Source organism: Diabrotica virgifera, chromosome 4, assembly GCF_917563875.1.
Source record: "Diabrotica virgifera virgifera chromosome 4, PGI_DIABVI_V3a".
Classification (NCBI taxonomy): domain Eukaryota; kingdom Metazoa; phylum Arthropoda; class Insecta; order Coleoptera; family Chrysomelidae; genus Diabrotica; species Diabrotica virgifera.
In genome coordinates, this window is record NC_065446.1 from 10,517,535 (window position 1) to 10,540,560 (window position 23,026).

At 31.5% G+C, this 23,026-nt stretch overlaps 1 protein-coding gene across 2 annotated transcripts in view; it reads right to left on the reverse strand.

Annotated features, from left to right (window-relative positions):
• The window catches only part of LOC126882910 (uncharacterized), a 121,235-nt gene extending 99,810 nt beyond the window's left edge, over positions 1-21,425 (reverse strand). For both annotated transcript variants that reach the window (XR_007697426.1, XM_050647987.1), the window contains exons 1-2: positions 21,012-21,425; positions 16,246-16,434 (exon numbers count right to left, since the gene is read on the reverse strand). Coding sequence is in view for 1 of the 2 variants with exons in the window: in XM_050647987.1 (XP_050503944.1) it covers positions 16,246-16,434; positions 21,012-21,068 (246 nt within the window). In the remaining variant the exon portion in view is untranslated. The remainder of the gene's footprint in view (positions 1-16,245; positions 16,435-21,011) is intronic.
• Between the last annotated feature and the right edge of the window lie 1,601 nt (positions 21,426-23,026).

Sequence of the window (23,026 nt, forward strand, 5' to 3'; positions counted from 1 at the left end):
ATAAGTCCGGAAATGGATAAAATGACTAATTCTAAGCAACTTTTGTTCTATAAAGTTTTTTCACCAAGTTAATACTTTTCGAGTTATTTGCGAGTGAATATGTTAATTTTTTTACAAAATATGTAACTACGTTTTCAGACGGTTTTTCGCAAATAACTCAAAAAGTAAGTATTTGGTCGAAAAAAAATTGTTATCAAAAATATTGCACGTAAAAAAGTGAAAAATATGGTGTATATATTAGGTCACTATATCTAGTAGAAGCCGAGTTATAGCTAATGAAAAATAGGTTCATATTCGTCAAATTCCAAATCGAATATTTGAACGTGCCATAACCAAAAAAACGAAGCACTTTTTTGGGCAAAACTCACTTTAACTTTTTTAAAGTGTTTAAAAAAAATGCTTATTTTTGTTTTTTAAAAAAAAATTTTAGCATCAAAAGTAAACAAGAAAACAAGTTACGCTCAAAATAAAGTTGCTTTTTTTCGGTAAGAAATCGGGAAAATCACCACCTAACTAGCATTTCAAATGAACTTAATTGTTACCACTTCACAAGTTTTTTACTCGCCTATGTATTGATCATATGATCTGTAAGTTTCATCGGTTCAAAGTCCTTATTTTTGAAAGAGCTGTAGTTAAAAGGGCTTGAACGAGTCACTTATCACGAGTGTATGCAAATTTAGAACCACCAAATCTTAACCAACTTTTGTCTTATAGAAAAACAAAAAAATACAAAATATTCAGAAAAGTAAAGCCGACTTTTTTTATTTTATAAGATTGTTGTTATCTCTAACAATTTTTAAGTTATTTTGAAAAAAAAACTATTTTTTCAAAATTAAAATTTTTAAAAATTTTACTTTAAAAACAATTTTTTTCAAAAATAAGCAATTTGAATCGATGAAACTTACAGATCGTATAAACACAACATAAGCAAAGTAACTTGTGAAGCGGTAACGGTTAAATTCATTTAAGTTGCTAATTTGGGGGTGATCTTCCTGATTTTTTTTGCCAAAACAAAAGGGACCAACTTTATTTTGAGCGTAACTTACTTACATTTGATGCTAGAAATTTTTTTGTATAAAAACAGAAATAAAGCTTTTTTAAACACTTTGAAAAAGTTGTAATGTGTTTTCTCCAAGAATGCTTCATTATTTGGATATTTCGCATTGAATTATTCTATTTGGAATTTTTCGAATATGAACCTATTTTTCATTAGCTATAACTCTGCTTTTGCTAGATATAGAGACCTAATGTATACACCGTTTTTTTTTCACTTTATTATAGGCTCTAGTTTTGCTAAGAATATTTTTTTCGACAAAATGCTTACGTTTGAGTTATTTGCGAAAAACCGTCTAAAAACGTGGTTATTTTGTTGAAAAATGAACATATTCACTTGCAAATAACTCAAAAAGTATTGATTTGGTGAAAAAACTCTATAGAGCAAAAGTTGCTTAAAATTAGTCAGTTTATCCATTTCGGGCCTTATCTTGGACATATATTTTTTCACCCCCGAGATGGGGTGAAACTCACCCCCAGGGCAAAAGTACACATTGGCGCCATATAACTTTTTTTCTTTGACATGTTAGGTATGCGTATGCCAAATTTCATCTGAAGCCAAGCGGTTCTTTAAAATTTACAGCAAAAACCGTGAAAGAATGTACTATCGCTGTATCTTTGGTCGCTGTAAATATTTTCTTTTGAAAATTTTACTGTATCATATTTGAAGTAGGTCAGTGGCGAAGCGTCCATGTAACCACTGTTACCATTGGTAACAGTTACAAATCTTGCAAATAAATATTTTATGACTACTACGAAATAATTCCATTTATATTTTTTACCCACAGAAATACTTGTTATAGTACACCTAATTCAGTAAATACCCAACTAGACGCACGAAAATATTGGCGAGATATGTGAATACATGACACGTTATCATATTATGCCGTTACCAATACTGGCACTGGTAACTGTAACGCAGGAGAAACCTCGCCATCGCTCGGGACTAGCTCTGAAAATTTTGAAGGACCGACGGGTCTAGAGATGGCGCGCGGGCACGCGGTGCAAATCAGTATTAGTATTGTTACCATTTTGAAGATTGGTAAAACATTGGTTTAGTATGTTTAGTACCTATTACAGATTACAGTGTGCGTGCATTTAAACATGGAAGAGTGTTGCTACGTATTGCGTAATTGATCAACTACTTGAAAAGTCATTCTACTTGTATATTTTTTTATATATTATTTTAAAGAAAAAAATGATATTATTGAAAATGGAAGAATTAAAATATAAACAGTAGTTTTCAACATCTGTTCTTTTTCCTACTTGTTCATTTTTTTATGTTAATTTTATGGTAGAATAATATGTTTAGTTTGTTTATTATTTATTGTTATCAGAGCCGGCCCGTGGGTAATATTTCACCCGTGCGAATTACTATTGTGCCCCCCCCTCCCCCTCCCGCCGTGGGGCAACTGGTTTTGAAAAGTTCAACTTTATAGGAAAATCATAGTAATAAAAGTCATTTATAGTAAAAGGAAAGTAGTATACATGTTTTATTTAAACTTAAGTTAACAAGTTCTACAATTAGATTTTATTTAAAAAAGTCATCCAAAAGTTACAAAAGTATGGCAATGAGCCATGATACATATTGTGTTTTTATGTTATAGGCTAAGTTAAACAAAGTTAACTTTCCAAAGTTGAAGACCATCAATGTCACTGTGCTGGCCATCAGTGAGAGCAATGTGTAGGTCCTTGCAGCATTTTAATAAGGTTTTGTCATCACTTGTGGTGTTTGAATGTAGAAACCCAAACAGTTGGTGGTAGTTTTGAAGCTGCTCAAATCTGTCGCCTAGAGAAGAGATACACTGATCCAAGACCGCGTAGAAGAATTTAGTTTTGAGCACGATCTCAGGATCAAGAACTGTTTCATAACCTGATTCATAAGAAAACACTTTCTTCTTTTTTTCGGCCCCAGTTCACTTTCTTTAGGGAATGCTGGGTCAACTTCAATAATTTCGGCCACTTCCCTGCAATCGACTAATATTCTGTTGAATCCTGCATCACTCCTTGTTTATTGAAAAAATTTCTTCGTTGAAGAAATCAAAGAGAGCGAGTCTGCTATGTTCATGGCAACCTCTTGAAGTTTCTTGTTTATAAGGTTTATCTTAAACAAAATCATATGCTACGTTACTAAACAGCAGATGAATCAGAAGTCTTTCAACTTTTTTTTCAAGTTCCCGATTTTTTTTTGCCAAAACAAAAGGGACCAACTTTATTTTGAGCGTAACTTGCTTAAATTTAATGCTAGAAACTTTTTATAAAAACAGAAATAAAGCTTTTTTTAAACACTTTAAAAAAGATATAATGGGTTTTCCCCAAAAAGTGCTTAATTTTTTGGATATTTCACGTCGAAATATTCTATTTGAAATTATGAGCATCAAGTTAGCTAAACACCTATCACAAATCGATTCGAAAGTAGGTGGATAATTTGCCGCTAATTAGTCGTTAATTAGTTGTGAAAATACCGATTTTGTCGTTTCTTTTTTTTTTATTTTTTTAGGTGCTTTGCTAACTTGATATAAAGTTAGCAAAGCACACCTCCGAAAAATGACTTTAGAGCGTTCGTAGGAGAATCGGAATAGGATTAGTTTTTGCCGCTAATTAGTCGCTAATTAGTTGTGAAAAAATTAATTTTCTAAATTAATTTTTTTTTTGTTTTTTTGGGTGCTTTGCTAACTTGATATAAAGTTGGCAAAGCACGCTTCCATAAAATGATTTTAGGGATTTCGTAAAAGAATGAAAATAGAATGAGAATTTGCCGCTAATTAGTCGCTAATTAGTTGTGAAGAAATTAATTTTCTAAATTAATTTTTTTTTGTTTTTTCGGGTTCTTTGCTAACTTGATATAAAGTTGGCAAGCACACCTCCGAAAAATCATTTTAGGGTTTTCGTAGAAGAATAGGAATAGAAAAAAAATTTGCCGCTAATTAGTCGTGAATTAGTTGTGAGAATACCGATTTTGTCGTTTCTTTTTTTTTTATTTTTTTAGGTGCTTTGCTAACTTGATATAAGGTTAGCAAAGCACACCTGCAAAAAATGACTTTCGAGCGTTCGTAGAAGAATGGGAATAGAATGAGAATTTGCCGCTAATTAGTCGCTAATTAGTTCTGAAAAAAATAATTTTTTTAATTAATTTTTTTTTTGTTTTTTTGGGTGTTTTGCTAACTTGATATAAAGTTGGCAAAGCACGCCTCAATCAAATGATTTAAGGGTTTTCGTAAAAAAATGAGAATAGAATGAGAATTTGCCGCTAATTAGTCGCTAATTAGTTGTGAAAAAATGAATTTTCTAAATGAATTTTTTTTTCGTTTTTTTGGATGCTTTGCTAACTTGATATAAAGTTGGCAAAGCACGCCCCCATAAAATGATTTTATGGGTTTCGTAAAAGAATGAAAATATAATATGAATTTGCCGCTAATTAGTCGCTACTTAGTTGTGAAGAAATGAATTTTCTAAATTAATTTTTTTTTTGTTTTTTTGGGTGCTTCGCTAACTTGATATAAAGTTGGCGAAGCACGCCTCCCTAAAATGATTTTAGTGTTTTCGTAAAAGAATGAAAATAGAATTAGAATTTGCCGCTAATTAATCGCTAATTAGTTGTGAAGGTATTTCATCCATAAATTCTGTTTTTTTTTTTGGTTTTTACGGTGCTTCGCTTACTCAACATTAAGTAGGCAAAGCACGCATCTTTAAAATGATTTAAGTTTTTTCGTAAAAGCATGGAAATAGGATGAGAATTTGTCGCTTATTAGTCGCTAATTAGTTGTGGACGAATTTTTTTAGCAATTTTTTTGATATTATTTTTGTTGTTTCAGGTGCTCCGCTAACTCGATGTAAAGTTAGTAAAGTACACGTTCAAAAAATGACTTCAGAGCGTTCGTAGGAGCTCTGAAATCATTTTATAGCGGCGTGCTTCGCCAACTTTATATCGAGTTAGCAAAGCACCCAAAAAAACAAAAAAAAAATTAATTTAGAAAATTCGTTTCTTCACAACTAATTAGCGACTAATTAGCGGCAAATTCTCATTCTATTTTCATTCTTTTACGAAATCCCTAAAATCATTTTATGGAAGCGTGCTTTGCCAACTTTATATCAAGTTAGCAAAGCACCCAAAAAAACAAAAAAAAAATTAATTTAGTAAATTAATTTTTTCACAACTAATTAGCGACTAATTAGCGGCAAAAACTAATCCTATTCCGATTCTCCTACGAATGCTCTAAAGTCATTTTTCGGAGGTGTGCTTTGCTAACTTTATATCAAGTTAGCAAAGCACCTAAAAAAATAAAAAAAAAAAAAGAAACGACAAAATCGGTATTTTCACAACTAATTAACGACTAATTAGCGGCAAATTATCCACCTACTTTCGAATCGATTTGTGATAGGTGTTTAGCTAACTTGATGCTTATTTTGAAATTTGGTGAATATGAATCTATTTTTCATTGGCTATAACTCTAGTTCTACGAGGTCCAGAGACCTAACGCGTACACCATTTTTTTTACTTTTTTACAGGCTATATGTTTTGCTAAGAACGTTTTTGTCGACAAAATACTTACTTTTTGAGTTTTTGCGGAAAACCGTCTAAAAATGTAGTTATTTTGTTGAAAAATGAACATATTCACTTGCAAATAACTCGAAAAGTGTTGACTTGGCGAAAAAGCTCTATAGAACGTAAGTTACTTAAAATGAGCCATTTTACCCATTTCAGGACTCATTTTGGACATATCTTTTTTTACCCCCAAAAGGGGGTGAAAGTCACCCCCAGAGCAAAAGCACACATCGGCACAATATCACTTTTTTTCTTTGACATGTAAGCTATGCGTATGCCAAATTTCATGTCAATCCAAGCGGTTCTTTAAAATTTAGAGCAAAAACCGTGAAAGAATGTACTAATAATAAAATTAAAACTAAGGCTTTCTGAAATATTACTAATTCATCATAAATGAATGAATAATTCACTTAAAAAATTGACATAATTTAAATAATTTATCGTTTTTAAATTTTTTTGGGAGGGGAAAATTCGCCCCACACCCTTGGCGCCCTGTGCGGGCGCACGGCTCGCACGGCCCTCGGGCCGGGTCTGATTGTTATACCTGTTACATATACATAATTACATACATATAATTTGGGAATAGTGATATGTTTAATTTTATCCCACAGGATTGAAAACAAAAACTTATAATTGGGAGGTTTAAAATATTTTTTAAATAGGATTTTTTTACATCTGGTTTTGGTAACACTTTAGAAAAAGTCACGCGTCGCCTCTGAAGTAGGTATTTAGATAACAAGAAAATTTGTCCGAAATGTTTAAAAAAATTAAAAGAGGAGTTCTTCATGACTTATGTTTTAATGCTGTGTTGGTTAACATTAGGTATAATCTAAAAAGTTTGTCACTCAACTTTTTTAAGTAAACATGCAGGCCCCGGTCTTAGGTGACTGGCGCCCTGGGCAAATGGTCTACTGGCGCCCCCTTTATTACTATAATGTAAAAGCAAATAATCTATGTTACTTATATTTTATAAAGTAAAGTAAATAACAAGAAAACACGTCTTTCATACACAAAACTGTAGACATTTATTTCTACATAATTCACACTTCCAGCAAAGATTACAACTTAAAATTATATTGTTAAGATCCTACTTTGTACAAAGCATTTTAAGTGACAGATTTTTTCTAGCCTTCAATTTGGCAAACTTGTTTCCTACATCAAAAAATTTTTGCTTAAGGTTAAGTCTTTTTCACAACACAGTAACATGAGACAATTTAACTTGCTGTCTGAAAGAGCAGATCTCTTAACATTCTTCAGACGATTCAAAACGGAAAATTCTCTCTCTGCAGAGCAGTTGGTGACAGGTAAGGTCAGAAAAATTCTAACAGCTACTTCAAGATTTGGGAAAGTTCTCTTCAATTTTAGGCTATTGATTATATTCAAAATAAGATAGCTAAAAGGAACTACAACGTTAACGGGGTTTTATTATTTGATATGGTCAATGGACATCTATATATGAAAAAACCGCGGAGTGCTACCATTTAAAGGGGTGCGTTTTTGAGAAATGGGTGAATTAGTCCCTGGGCACAGGTTACATTAGGGTGAGTTCTATGCACTTTTGGTACAAATACGTCTACATAAAAATTGTTGCTGGTTAAATTTGCTATCTAAATATAACTTTTTAAAGTCAAAAATATTTTTTTTACAAAAATATATTCAAAAGAAAAAGCACAAAGAAACCCAAAAGAAGGAAATTTTGTTTTTTGTCCCATAACTTTTGTCCACGGGGATATAGGTATAGACATTGCTTCACAGAAAAAAAACTTACATGTTTTCTCTTTACAATGATGTTTGGTAGAGGTCATTACGATTTACAGTTTTCGAAATATGATTTTTCAATGTTGTTCTGAAGCTATTTTCTTGTGGCATTTTTATAATCAAGTATATTCAAATGGGAAATAAAAATAAAAATGGATAGTAAAAAGAGAAAAATCAAAGAAGCGGCTCTAATTATGCTAAATGAAACCAATTGTGTCGCAAATTCCTCGGTAGAATGCAGTAGGATGTGGTTACCCATATTAAAGGAGGAAGTCAATAGAAAGAAAATACCACAATTAGTAAATCAGTAACATATCGAGTTAGTACATTGAGTATTTTAGTATTATTTAAAATTTAAAATATCAAGTCAGAATTCGGCATTAGTTTTGAGAGTAAACTAAATGTAAACCCAAATACTTACGATGTCGGGATAGTATCACGAGGTTTTTCCTGGTTTTCCCTCGTGATTTACTATGGAATCTCTAACGCGAGAATTTCAGTGCCACCGTTGCATTTGGTTGTCTTTTTAAAGACAGATCACATGCTATGATTTTTTGTGGCGGATATTCTTGAGTTGGGATTGATTTCATGTAATCGAATGAACTATCTTTTAGTAAAGTCGTCCCAGGAACGCAACTCATCAATATTGGCAATATCATTTTAAAGTCGTCTACTTTAAAATGTATAATACGTGTCTGAATTGCCGATATAAATGAGTCAGATTAAATAAATTATTAGAAGAATTTTTTACTAAGCAACAACATTTTTGTTTATTTAGTATTATTTTGTATTTTGACAACGACACCCGACTTGGGCGTCGAAACGTTAATAAAATCATTTTTAGGTAAAATTGTGGCTTATTTCCCATTTGAATATACTTGATGATTTTTCAAAGTTCGCCACTCACAGCAATTTTGGGCAATTTTCCTTGTTATTTCGCAAATATTGTTCTGTAACTTTTTTCTACGTAACTTTAGGTATATGCAATGGTACACGTAATAGGAATAGAAATCAATTACCTTTAAAATGGTCTACTGTATAACGTTGTACGACTTTTTTTAAAGAGATTATGGTTTTTCAAGGTTTTATACTTTTAACGATTTTTTTATAATATAATATAAAAATAAAATAAAATTATTATATTATAATATATTATATATTATAGAATACCTAATATAAAAAAATATTATTTTTTACATTTTTTACGATTATTTTTGAAATTTTTCATTATAACTTTTTTTTTCTTGTACATGAATATACTATCTATATATTGCGCAACAAAGAGGGCTTACTTTCTGTTCTTTAAAATGGTGTATCATCTATATTTAAATACATAATGGAAACCGAGTGATTCTTTGATATTTTTTTACCTGTATTATTTAAAATTATTTCTTTTACAAAAATTACATAAACATTAGTCTTAAAAAACATCACTTTAGTTTAAATTATTACTAAACTATTATTAAACGTTGACATTTAAAAAATTTTCAAAATCAAAGTCCATCTCTTCGTTAGCATTAGCTTCAATATCTTCCTCTGAAACCTCAGTTATCTTAGAGTTCCCACAATTAGTACCCGTGCACATGCACCCTTTGCAGAATATTGAACAACTAATTCCTATCTTCCTAAAACCGTAGTTTTTTGTACATCCTTTGGTGCATTTACATGCTATTTTTTCAAGCAAAGCTTGTGGTGCAGGAGCTTTGACAGTAAATATTGGAATTAATCCATATTTTGAAGTTTGCCCGGCCGAGTCAAGTGGATCCAAAGTATTACCTATAAAAATAAGATTCAATCATAACACACAATCACATAAAAAAGTTATAATGAGGAATTTAAAAAATAATCCTAAAATCAAAAACCGTTGTAAGTACTTATTACAATTTGAAAAAGCATATCTTATTCAAAAATAACCCTAGAATTTTTTATAATACACCATTTTAAAGTAAACAGAATAAGCTTTCTTTTTTATTACATAATATATACCATATAAAAAAAGTTATAATGAGAAATTTAAAAAATAATCGTAAAAAATATAAAAACTCGTTAAAAGTAGGTATAAAGTCTTGAAAAAGATAACCTCGTTAAAAGAAGTCGTACAACATTATACAGTAGACCATTTTAAAGATAATTGATTTCTATTCCTCTTACATGTACCATTGCATATACCTAAAGTTAGGTAGAAAAAAGTTACAGAACAATATTTGCGAAATAACAAGGAAAATTGCCCAAAATTGCTGTGAGTGGCGAACTTTGAAAAATCATATTTCGAAAACTGTAAATCCTAATGACCTCTACCAAACACCATTTTAAAGAGAAAATATGTAAGTTTTTTTTCTGTGAAGCAATGTCTATACCTATATCCCCGTGGACAAAAGTTATGGGACAAAAAACAAAATTTCTTTCTTTTGGGTTTCTTTGTGCTTTTTCTTTTGAATATATTTTTGTAAAAAAAAGTATCTTTGACTTTAAAAAGTTATATTTAGATAGGAAATTTAACCAGGAACAATTTTTATGTAGACGTGTTTGTACCAAAAGTGCATAGAACTCACCCTAATGTAACCTGTGCCCAGGGACTAATTCACCCATTTCTCAAAAACGCATCCCTTTAAATGGTAGCACTCCGCGGTTTTTTCATATATAGAGATTCATTGACCATACGAAATAATAAAACCCCGTTAACGTTGTAGTTCCTTTCTATAGTACATAATTAATAGCCTATTTATTTTTTATTATGTATTCATACACGTCATGGATTTCACTAAATTCTTCGTAATCCACATACATTTTGAAGTGCAGACATTCATTTTCAAATTCACTTCCAATGTCATTAGGGTAGGAGGCATAAAGTTTGTTTGCAGCTTGTGATATGGCCTCTTTCTGTGATCCTTTTTGAACAAGAGTAGAGAGTATTTCAAATTTATCAGCCAAATTCATAAGCTAATTTTCGCCTTCATAAGTTACTTATCAAAGAATCAAAGATTCTGATGTAAACTTGAGTTTTGAACCTTGTTCTTCCATCAAGATGAGCTTCATTTTCATTACCAATGGTTTCATCCGCAAAAGTTTTTCTGGTTCTTATCCTTTTGTAGCTGGGCGATTCAACTTGTAAAAACGTCATAACTTTTTGTTCAGACTTGTCAAACTCAATCATTATTATGTTTCTTACTATTTTTATTTTACATTTCCGGTAGCCTGTATTATATTTACTTGTTCTGTTCTATATATTTTTGAAAATTTTGTGTCAGATATTTTTTAGTGGGTAATTTGTTCTCTAATTTATTTTTATTATCTCTTTTATTTTGCGCCCCCAAAAATTTGGCGCCCTGAGCAAATGCCCAGTCTGCCCATTTATAGCCCGGGGCCTGTAAACATGAAACTACTAAATCTGACGAAAAAAGCTAATGTCTGTAACCTCAGATGTGTAACTTGACAGAGTATTGGTACCTACTTAAAAATTTTCAAAGAATGTATAGATAAAACCAGACAGGTCCAAACAGATTTTAGATGTTTTATATTAACAGATAAGCGGCTAAAAAATTAACTCCAATTATGACACTTTTTTCAGCAAAAATTCTAGTTCTGTCACAGTCACAACAAGACAAGTGCAGTTAGGTTATTATTACTATTTCGGTATAACTGAACAAATTTCATGTGACGAATGTACTTAGCTCTCAGCGTATTACGATATTTAATAGTCAAGTAATGAAGCTTAAATGTAGTAGAAAACCTCGCAATTTTTACAGAATGGATCGATTTGCTTGAAAATTTGAGAATAAGTAGTGGATAGTCCAAGGATCAAAATGTATATGACGCCAAAAGGCGCTTTTACCATGGGGTGGTTGCCACCCCATCTCGGGTGTGTAAATTTTTTATTATATTTTGACCGCAAAAGTTGGTAAAAACATTCATTCTAAGCAAAAAACGTTCTATACATTTTTTTGATAAAATTAATAGTTTCGATTTATTCGCTATCGAAAGTGTTAGTTTTAAATCGAAAAAATCAATGTTTTTAACAAGTTTTCTGCTAATAACTCCAAAAGTTTTCATTTTGTCAAAACAACTTTACTTAGGTACCAAAAATGTTCCTTTTCAAAAAATAAACAAAACCGGTTTTTTTAATTTTCTTTAAGGCCAATAGTAATCGATCTATACTTTATTATATGTTAGCTCTTCTTCGTCAAATGCTAAATATTGCAGTTTCAAAGTCAAAAGACTGAAAAACTATGCATTTTTTCGAGGATAACTTGTTCAAACTAATTTAAAGTATTTAAAAATATCTATCTTCAGAAATAAAAAAAAGTATCTAGCTCAAAAATTAAGTGACTTATAATGAAAAAAATGCCAGTCCCTATTTTTTTCAGCAAAAAAGTGATCGGAAGCCACCCCCTAATCACCATCCTAATTAAAACTAGTCATTGATCTTAGTCATTGTTAATAGGTTCTAGAAGTTTGACCGGCTTAGAGTGATTAGTTTTTAAAAAAATGGAGTTAAAACCGAATAACGAATTTTTGTAGATTGGAAAAAAATGGCCTTTTCTTCAGAATAGATAGATTAGCGTCAGCGATAGGAAAAAATGTTTAAATATGAAATTGTAGATTATTTCATTTCCAAGAACCCGGTTTGCAAACATTTTTTCTACGGCAAAAATTGAGTGAGCTATTGACAATTAAAACTTTTAATAACATGCAAAAACCACCTTTAGCAACCCTTTCAAAGTCACCTCTTTTTGCGAATGAGGATTTTAAAAAGACTTAATATTAAAAGGCTTATAGATCTTGTAAATACCTACAAAATTCTTTTTTACCAAACTTTCTAAGATAAAAAATAAAAAAGTTACAGTTAAAAAATCAATACTTATATTTTTTTTAAACAAAAAAAGGAGGAAATCCAATTGGAAGCATAATAATGTAAGTTACCGGTATTTTTAGTGATTGGCCTTATTCATTCTTCTTTATTTATGTATTAATCATTCTCAGAACTTTGACTGGCTTAGAATAATTAGTTTTTAAAAAACTGGAGTTAAAAGCGAATAAGGAATTTTTGTAGTTTGGTAAAAAATGCCATTTTCTTCAGAATAGAAACATTAGCATCAGAGATACAAAAAAATGTTTAAATATGAAATTGTAGATTATTTAATTCCGAAGAATTTGGTTTGAAAAAATTTTTTCTACGGCCAAAATTTGAATCGTAAATGAGTAAGTATATCGAAAAACATTGATTTTTTCTATATAAAACTAACACTTTGGATAGCGAATTAATCGAAAACTATTAATTTTGTCAAAAAAATGTATAGAACATTTTCTGCTCAGAATGAACGTTTTTATACACTTTTGCGGTCAAAATATAATAAAATTTCCACCCCCAAGGTGGGGTGGCAACCACCCCCATGGTAAAAGTGCCTTTCGGCATCATATAAATTTTGATCCTTGGACTATCCACTACTTATTCTCAAATTTTCAAGCAAATCGATCCATTCTGTAAAAATTGCGAGGTGAAAAGCTTCGGTTTCTGGACTAATTATTGTACCGGGTGTCCCAATAAGAATGGCTCTCGGCCATATCTCAGGAACGATTTATAGTAGAGCTTTGAAATAAAAAATTTTATAACAAAAGTTGCCTCAGGAAAAGCCTGGAAATTATTTTCATAATTGTGGGTCCACCGCTAGAGGGCGTAATTGAATATCAAAAATAAAAAAATCTAAATTTTACAAAATTCTCCTAATGGAGGGGCACTGGAAATCCGATTATTGTATTCTTCATCAAATTCTGCGCATATTTGATTTAACAAGTTTAACTCTACCTTTGCAAATAAGAGGTGGGGGTGAGTGGGAACCTTGTTATGAAAAAATGGCTGTAAGTCCGGTTCTGCTAAATCAAATTTTGAAAACTGGGTCTTGTTGAAGACAGATCTTTTTCTTCAATGTAAGCGTGATAATTTTGAACCATCCTAATAAGTAATAAGCCAGCTGGGAGGCGTTATTTAATTTTTTTCAGAAATCTAGTTTTCTTTGGAAAATATTAAATACAAGTATGCATTTTTAATCATACTTTATAAAATTAGATTAAATTAGCAATAGAATAGCGAAAACCGCCTGTCGATACCTTTTGTCTATCTCAAGATATCTCGAGAAACGTGTAAATTTTATACATAACTGTTACTATCACCGGTAAACTAAGTTAATGAAAAGTAGTGTGCTGTGGAAAAAAAAACAAAATAACATTTTACAGATGTCAACGTATAAAAATATAATTAATTAAAACAACAATATAAAGAGAAACAATACTATTAAAATTAAATAAAACACAGATCAAAAAGAAATACTTAGTGACGACCTAAATACTCAAATTGTTGCCCATCATACACTACTCTAGAATACATTATCCAGAGAATACTAAACGCCATGCAAAGCATATCGAGAGCAGAAATTGAGACTGCTGTTCAATCTACTCTTGAAAGAGTAAATGTTTGCAACGAAAATGATGGGCAAAAATTTGAATGTTTATGTCATCACTAAAAAGTTGTTTTTATTTCTTTGTAATGGGGCTTTTCAACGCTTCTCATTTGTTTCGAGCCTCTGTCATATGCCGTATAATCCGTGTATAATATTAATATACGAGATATGAACGAGGCTCGAAACAAATGAGAAGCGTTGAAAAGACCTAATATACGTTGACAGCTGGAAAATGTTTCTTTGTGGTTTCCATAGCACACTACTTTTAATGAATTATTTCGTTTACCGGTGACAGTAACAGTTATGTTTTTAAATTTACACGTTTTGTAAGATATCTCGAGATAGAAAAAAGGTATTAACATGCGGTTTTCGCTATTCTGTTGCTAATTTTGTCTAATTTTGTAATATGGTATTAAAAATGCATGTTTGTATTTAATATTTTCCAAGCAACACTAGATTTCTGAAAAAAATTAAATAACGCCTTCTAGCTGGCATATTACTCAGTAAGTTGGTTCGAAATCATAACATTAACATTGACGAAAAAGATCTGTTTTCAACAAGACCAAGTTTACAAAATTTGATTAAGCAGAACCGGACTCACAGCCAGTCTTTCATAACAAGGTTCCCACTCACCCCCACCTCTTATTTCCAAAGGTAGACCTAAACTTGTCAAATCAAATATGCGTAGAATTTTATGAAGAATACGACGATCGGATTTCCAGTGTCCCTTCATTAGGAAAATTTTGTAAAATTTAGATTTTTTAATTTTTGATATTCAATTACGCCCTCTAGCGGTGGTCCCACGATTATGAAAATAATTTCCAGGCTTTTCCTGAGGCAACTTTTGTTATAAAATTTTTTATTTCAAAGCTCTACTACAAACGGTTCCTGAGATATGGCCGAGAGCCATTCTTATTGGGACACCCGGATACAAGGATACGGATACCTAATAATTTGCAGATATGTATGTCATGTACCTGAACGAAGAAGGACAAAAATTTTTTTGCTACTGTAGTGATGCTCGACAATAATATGCAAAGGAGAACTGGAAGATGACTAACATTTACAGTCAATATCCAGACAAGTGCCGCAAATAATGTTTTTCATATTTTCTTGTTAATTTTCACTTCCTTTTAACAATTTTTTTTACAAATTTTTTCGTTTAGGTACTTTAATATTTTTTAGTCATTATGTAAATCATTTTTAAATTTAGACAATTTTTCATTTCAACATAAAGTTTAAAACTTAGATTTCTCAAAAGTTTAAAAAGTAGAGTTAGCTTGTTTTTGCGGATGTTAACTGTATGTGATGCCACTTATATTCTTATAAATATTTCCTTGGCACTTTAACTCTTAAAATTCCACGACTCCGCCGTTCTTGTGAATAGAAGATATTTCGGTTAATACTAATTAGTATAGTATAAGGGTACGACCTATACAAAGTTAAAATGTAATATCGGTAAAGTTAGCACCACCATTTTATAAGGCCAAATTCACACCAAGACTATAATTTATTGCTAATTTATTACGAAATTATTAATGCTGTAGCCGTTTCCAAGAAACAATGGGTATCGCTAACTTTACGGTAAAGCTAGCAGCAGCATGCAAATAGACGGAGAGATAGAGGTAGGTACATAGCTGTCGAAATGAACCGAGGTATTTATTTCAGAAGATCAAACTCCTTACCAGAGAATTTAAATCTCAAACGTGGTCTGTAATAGATAAGGAAGGTAATCTAAAGACTGATACTGATGAAATATTGGAAACATGGCGAAACTACTGTGGAGAGCTATATAAAAATAACAAGGTACCAGCAGAAAATCAGTGGCCCTCTGACTACTCTAGAGTTCTCAATATTTCTATATTTGAAGTTCTGAGAGCATTACAATGTATTTTGAGTTAAATAAATTACATACATTCTTCTTTTTGCATCAAAATAATTTAATTCAAAAATAATTTTTTTGGCCACCCTGTATAAATAATGATATTAATATTTATATGACTGAATATAGAATTGAACAAGCTTTCAAATGAGCTATTACACGGCCCCTATTCCCATTTAAAAAAATCATCAATTACGTCATCACGTCCAGATGGATGACATCACTAATATGAAATAGGTATCAAAAAATTGTAATTTAAAAATAAAAATCGACCTGTTTCGGCATTTCCTTAAAATCTAATAACTACTGCGAAATATCGAGGTGGACTGTTTTCTTTGGCCCACAGTGAATGTATATTTCTTAATTTGAGTAATTATTTCTACGTTTTTGCTTTTATAGCACTTCTAGTTTCAAACAAAAACATTAAAATTTTAGCTTTTTTTATATTCCAGTTAAGTACCTACTTAAGTAGGTAAGTGCCAAAAATTTTTCACATTTTTAAGACGTACCCTTATACTATATTCTAATTACCAAGATGTTTATTAACGTACCAAAATTATATGGAAAGTATGTTCCAATGTTGGACCTTTTATTCCCAACCATGTTAAAAATATATGTCCAAATCCTAAAATTATTAATAATATCAAAGGACCAACTGTACTTCCTGGTATATAATCAAAGTGATGAAACACTCTGTATAATAAAACAGAGGAGACTACTATTAGAACTATTCCAGATACCTACGAAAGTAATTTTTGTTATGTTCACTATTAGCAGAGGATCGGATATAAGAAAAACCTTCACTGATCTGTTTAATGGATAAAAATGATTGGATATCTAATTTAGTATGTTAAAAATTATAAAAAAAACAAGAGGTTCCCGAATTTCGTCCAGACTATCTAATCTTATGGTAGGGGAGCCCAACTGGGGATTTTTGCAGTTACTCGAGCACATCAGATTATCACATGGGGAGAGAAACCTTGTACCCTGTAAATGTACCTCTACCATATATTGGCTCTTAATACAGGGGAGTTCGTTAATGGGGGTCCGAAAAAAAACCTATCCTTAGAAAAATTCGAAATCGTCAGATTAAGATAAGGTAAGTTAAGTACATCCAAAACAGTGTAAGTATATTTCAAAAATCTGACGATTTGAGCGGGGCGTAAAGAAATGGGTGAGTCACAAAGTTTCACAAAAAAAAGCGAATACAGGGTGTCCCGGAAAATAGTGCGTTCCTTAAAGGTGTGGGTAGAATGCACCATTTAAAAGAAAACTTTCTTATAAATTTTTTTTCTAAAGTCATCTGTTGCCCCAAAAAATTAAAATAATGTATTTTACTAAAATTTACATTTGACAACACGGCAGTTTTATTTATTTTGACACAGCTTGGATAAAAATATACAAATTGTAAACACAAACAGTCATATCATAATCACCTGTAACCCCAGAATAGGTACATCCTATTGTTGTGATATTGTCATGATTTCGATAGTGAGTATCATGATATTATGTTAATTACGTTTAGTGCAAGATTTACAGCAAGGCTATTTACCTCCAAGTAAAATAAGATCTTCAGAGAACCCGAATTTCTGTGTAAAGTGTTATGTGCAGATAAAGTTTATTTTTACGAATGGTGTGTTTAACTTTCGTGGTTGACAAAAGTATGAATTTGTGGGCTGGGAATATTTTTTATAATCATCTAATTGAACCATTCGAACTTCCCAGAAGATTGAATGGAGAAATGCAGGTACTCAAATGTTTGCAACATGTTCTATCGATGCTTCTTGAAGACGTAGCTTTATTGTAATAAAAATTTTTTATGTAAGTTAAAACACTATACAAACCTTATTTATTAGATATTTAATAAACACAAATATTATGCTGTTTTTCTATTACTGTTATCAGTATTTTATCAATGTATATTATGCCTATGATCGATGATTCATGATAGTTGAGTTACAGTAAAATTATTTTAGCACAGAATGAACGCAGCGCTGCCGGCTGTATTTGCTTTTCTGTGGACATTAATCAAATGCATTAAAATTAATAAATTATTTTTTTGAAAACGGTTGACTTAACAAAAAAAAATTATTAGACTTTTTTGCTCTAAATGGTGCACTTAGCCCATACCTTGAAGGAACGCACTATTTTCCGGGACACCCTGTATTTCACGAAATGAACGTCAGATCGAAAAACTAAAAAATATGTGTCCAAAAAAATATTTTTCAAAAATCTATCGAATTATACCAAACACGACCCCCACGGAGGTGGGGTGAGGGGTCACTTAAAAATCTTAAATAGGAGCCTCCATTTTTAATTGCAGATTTGAATTCCTAATGTAAACATAAATAACTTTTATTCGAGACATTTTTTCGAATTATGGATAGATGGCGCTATAATCGGAAAAAACGATTGTTGGAAATGGTAAATTAAATTAAACAATTGAAAGACCACCACTTTGTGGAAAACTTAACTTTTTGGACAGGTTGTATATTAATGCACCCAATGGCTTGACATATCCTCAATATTTTTATACTATCACATTACATACCATTTAAAAAATAGTTTTGAAACACCAATAAAGTAAAGTTTTTTTTAGTTGTTTTTTAATACAAAAGTTCAAAAGAGGCATTTTAATTATAAAAAAGTAGATAATAGATAAATCAAACAGATGAATACTCCTGGAGTATTCTTTGGTTTTAGGACCTACTCTTCACAACCCAATAGGTCCCCATAATGCTCGAGTAACTGCAAATTTAGCATACTTTCCTCCCCTACTATTATAAAATCCTAGTGACATGTCATGCACTCTTTTGTCATTCCCTGTTGTAGGGCGCCAAAATGAGCTTTTTCTGCTGGGGTTATACAAAATACTAAATACTAATTTAAAAAACCTAAGGGCGCTTAGCTATGCTAGTTTTGCAGGCGGGCACATTATTATACCCCAGTTAGCGCCAGAAATGTGGCAGCTCTGGACAAAGCTATACAGGGTGTCCCAGACTAATTTAGCCACGCTATATCTCTTAAACGAATAGAGATTTTCGAATGGGACAAAAAGTGATCTATTGTACTTATAATAGACTTTAACATGGCGTAGAAAAAAATCATCCCCCAAATATTTATCCCTTAGTTACAACCCCTAACTTTAATTTTTTTAATAGCACCCTGTATATTTTTTTATAGTTTTGGATGTGGTCTTTTATCGTCTATAGTCTATTCAACACATTTTTTGAAAATAAAATCGGTTCGTAAATAACCAAGAAAATATCAGTTTAGTTTTGTTAATTATGTGTCCCAGACTAATTTATCCAGGCTATATTTCTTAAACGAATAGAGAGTTTCGAATGGGACAAAAACTGATCTATTACATTTGTAATACACCTTAATATGGCGTAGAAAAAAAATTATCCCATAAATATTCATCCCTTAGTTACAACCCCTAACTTTATTTTTTAAATTGCACCCTGTACGTTAGGGATGCATATTTAGGGGATGAATTTTTTCTACGCCATATGAAAGTGCATTACAAATGGAATAGATCAGTTTTTGTCCCATTCGAAAATCTCTATTCGTTTAAGAAAAATATAGCCTGGATAAATTAGTCTGGGACACACAATTAACAAAACCCAGATAGCACAAGTACGTTTTATGGACATCCAATGGACGTACATCTGTGTACATTGGAACATCCAATGGACGTCCTGCTAAGGTACAATGGACATCCGATGGACATCCAACGAATGTCCAGAGTTCACAAAATTGGACGTCCATAGAACATCCGCTACAAACGTACATTGTACGTTGTATTGAAGCTTTCAGTGTACACCTTATGTACATTCAATGTACGTCTTATGGACATTTGTAGGGCACTTTTCAGAAAGAAATCTAGTATCCATAATTTTGTGAATACATAGCAAAAAGCCTTTATAGGAAATAGTTCCTTATAATACTAAACTTATACTTAAAAATATTACACAAAAGACCTTTTTATTTCTCTTTACTATAACTTCATTATAATATATACTTTATTATAGGAACTAGGAACTTCATTAATGCACGACTGCACTTGCACGATAAACAGAAAACACAAATATATCACAGGATGTATTTTCATAAAGACGAGATTCAGATAATGACGCCCTAGGAAGCATGCACATTAAAAGAGGTTTAATCTCTGTTCTGTTTCTGTTCCAAACTATTTTTAGAGTCAGTACCGTTGTTGTATATTACAAGCGCGTTTGCCATTCTGTGAATTATCATAAATAAACCATCCTTCAGTATTCCACAACAATTAACAGCGATAATCCCCTAAAAATACCTGCCTAATAATACTACATACCTTTCACGACCGATAGCGCGAAGAGCGACAACGTTGTCAAGAAGATTCTCATTTAGTTTGTATTGGGACTTAATATAATAGTCACGTTTTGTGTAAAATATCCATGGACCACAAATGGATGTCCAATGTATGTTGAAATCAAACGTCCAATGGACGTCCCGTAATGTACGTACATAGTACGTCCGGTTTTGGTCCATGGACGTTTGGACTTTAAGGGCCGGTTGTTCGAACGCTAATCAACAATGATCACTATCAAATATTTAATTACTGTCACCAAAACTGTCAATGTCAACTTTTATTGGGTTGCTGAAAACATAATTGATTAAAATTATGAGATTAGTTAATCAATTAACATAACAATTATTAACATAATTAATTTAGTAATTTCATATTATGTTTTCAGCAACCCAAGCAAAGTTGACATTGACAGTTGGTGACAGTAATTAAATATTTGATAATGATCATTGTTGATTAGCGTTCGAACAACCGGCCCTAAATGTACGTTATATGGACATACATCGGACGTTGTGTGCTATATGGGAAATAAACTGATAGTTGCTTGGTTATTTACGAACCGATTTTATTTTCAAAAAATGTGTTGAATAGACGATAAAAGACCACATCCAAAACTATAAAAAAATATACAGGGTGCTATTAAAAAAATTAAAGTTAGGGGTTGTAACTAAGGGATAAATATTTGGGGGATGATTTTTTTGTACGCCATATTACAGTCTATTACAAGTAGAATAGACCACTTTTTGTCCCATTCGAAAATCTCTATTCGTTTAAGAGATATAGCGTGGCTAAATTAGTCTGGGACACCCTGTATATGGGGCACCCCTTGTGTTTTATAATTTTTAACATTAAATTAGATATCACATACTTTTTAACCGTTAAACAGATAGGTGGAGATCGTCCTTATATCGGCTCTTGGACTATTGTACTCACTATTAGATTAAAACAAAAGAATTTACTTACAAAAAGTAATCCAGAGTACATAACACAGAACGCTTTTTTAAATCTTAAGGACACCATAATAAATATTATTTAACTAAGAGAAATGTTTAATTCACATTATCACACTTTTTAAAACTGATTAAATCGTTCTGATTATATCCATGTACAACACAGTAGATAACTCCAATCAATCAAACTTCTCATTCAGAACAAAACACGCAAACAACAACTGTTGAGAATTGAAGAAAATGTATGTTTATGGGTAAATGAATTGGTAGACGTAATGTACCAAGGATTTTTCATTGATGTACATCGTTTATTTGCATGACTATTTCGGGCATTTGTAATAACTAAAAATAACTTTTCAACCTTTAAATTTAAATATGAGCAGGAAATAAGTAAAAAGTAAAAACACAAAACACTGAACACTGCTTCCTTTTCACTTGTCAATCGACTTAGAGAAGATAGCTGCAGTCGCTTTTCGGCTTTTCCTTTAAACATGGGCGTAGACGATTTTATTATTTATTACTTATTTTATATTCAGCAGGGCATTACATATATTATAATTTTTGTGGATGCATTTCTGTATATTGGACTTTCCATTTTTATTCTGTGAAAATATTTTATTTGCCTCACCATTTTACTTGAGAAAATAAATTTTTGTTCGAACAAGGAAATGATGGGTGTCATCATCATCAATCAGCCCTTTGCATCCACTGCTGGATATAGGCCTCCCCTATTTCACTCCACTGTCTTCTGTCCTGGGCGCTATGATAAATTAATTTATTATAACAAAACAGAAGCAACTTTGACATTTAATAATACGTTAGTTGGATGGATCTAGTAACTTGGGAACAAAAAAAGAATGAAGAAAATTGCTCCAAGCCGAGAAAATACATTTTTTTAACGTATACAGATTTTGAACTTTGAGATTCCATTTTCTTCAACCTAATTTTTTATTAGAATTTGGCTATTTTTTGGCATTTTTCACTCGAAATATCGATAGTTTTTATCGTTTTTATTACCATAATATATGTTATGAGTATTTTAAAGATATGAAAATTGGTGTGGAGAAAGAAGACCGAAATAAAAAGGTGATGGTTCGAAAATTATGATTCTATTGTTTGTATCTTTGCCGGACATGCCTGTCAAATTTGACCGGTTGTATCTCAGGAACCACGCATCACAATTAAACGTTTTTTCTTTTAAAAGCCCTGCCTCGTTCTTTCCAATACCGTTTTCATATTCTATTTGTTTATAAGCCAAAAAAATGTTTGTAATTTTAAAATATTCCTGAGGCCGCTAAAATAGTCCAATTTTAATTATGTAAAGTACATTAGATAGCTATAGATAGTGCCTTTTTATCGAAAAATCATAGTTCTTTTTATGAATCATAATTATTGTGGTTATTATAGCGACCGTAAATTTTTAATTAACAATTTAATTGTTGCTAAATTGTTCACTCAATTTCCATCGGCTTCTGGAATTATAATCTATACGAAAAGACCGTTTATGTTGTCAAGTTATTTAATTATTGATAAACAACTACTTACCTAAAATTTTAGTTGAAAATTAAAGATTTTGTTGGAAAACCCGCATTTTCCTAGGAAAATTTTCGTCGAGTTAAATCGGGAAAACATGTATCTATGTAGAATTTAATTACGGTGAATTTTTATTTGAGTATTTTTGATGTAAAGTTAAAATCTTAGGAGTTATAGAGCAAAAATTAAAAAAAGACACGATTTTCTGACGCCATTTTGTTTATAAAAAAGTAGCACACTATCTGCGGAATTTGCATACCTATCATCATCATTCTCTTTGCCTTATCCCTATGCGGGGTCGGCTTCCCTAATTGCATTTCTCCACACAATTCTATCCTGGGTCATATCAATATTAATCCCCTTTACCGACATGTCCTGCCTAATCATCTCCCCCCACGTCTTCTTTGGTCTTCCTCTCCTACTCCTTCCAGGAATCTGCACTTCAGCTACTCTTCGTATTGGATGATTAACGTCTCGACGTTGAACATGACCAAA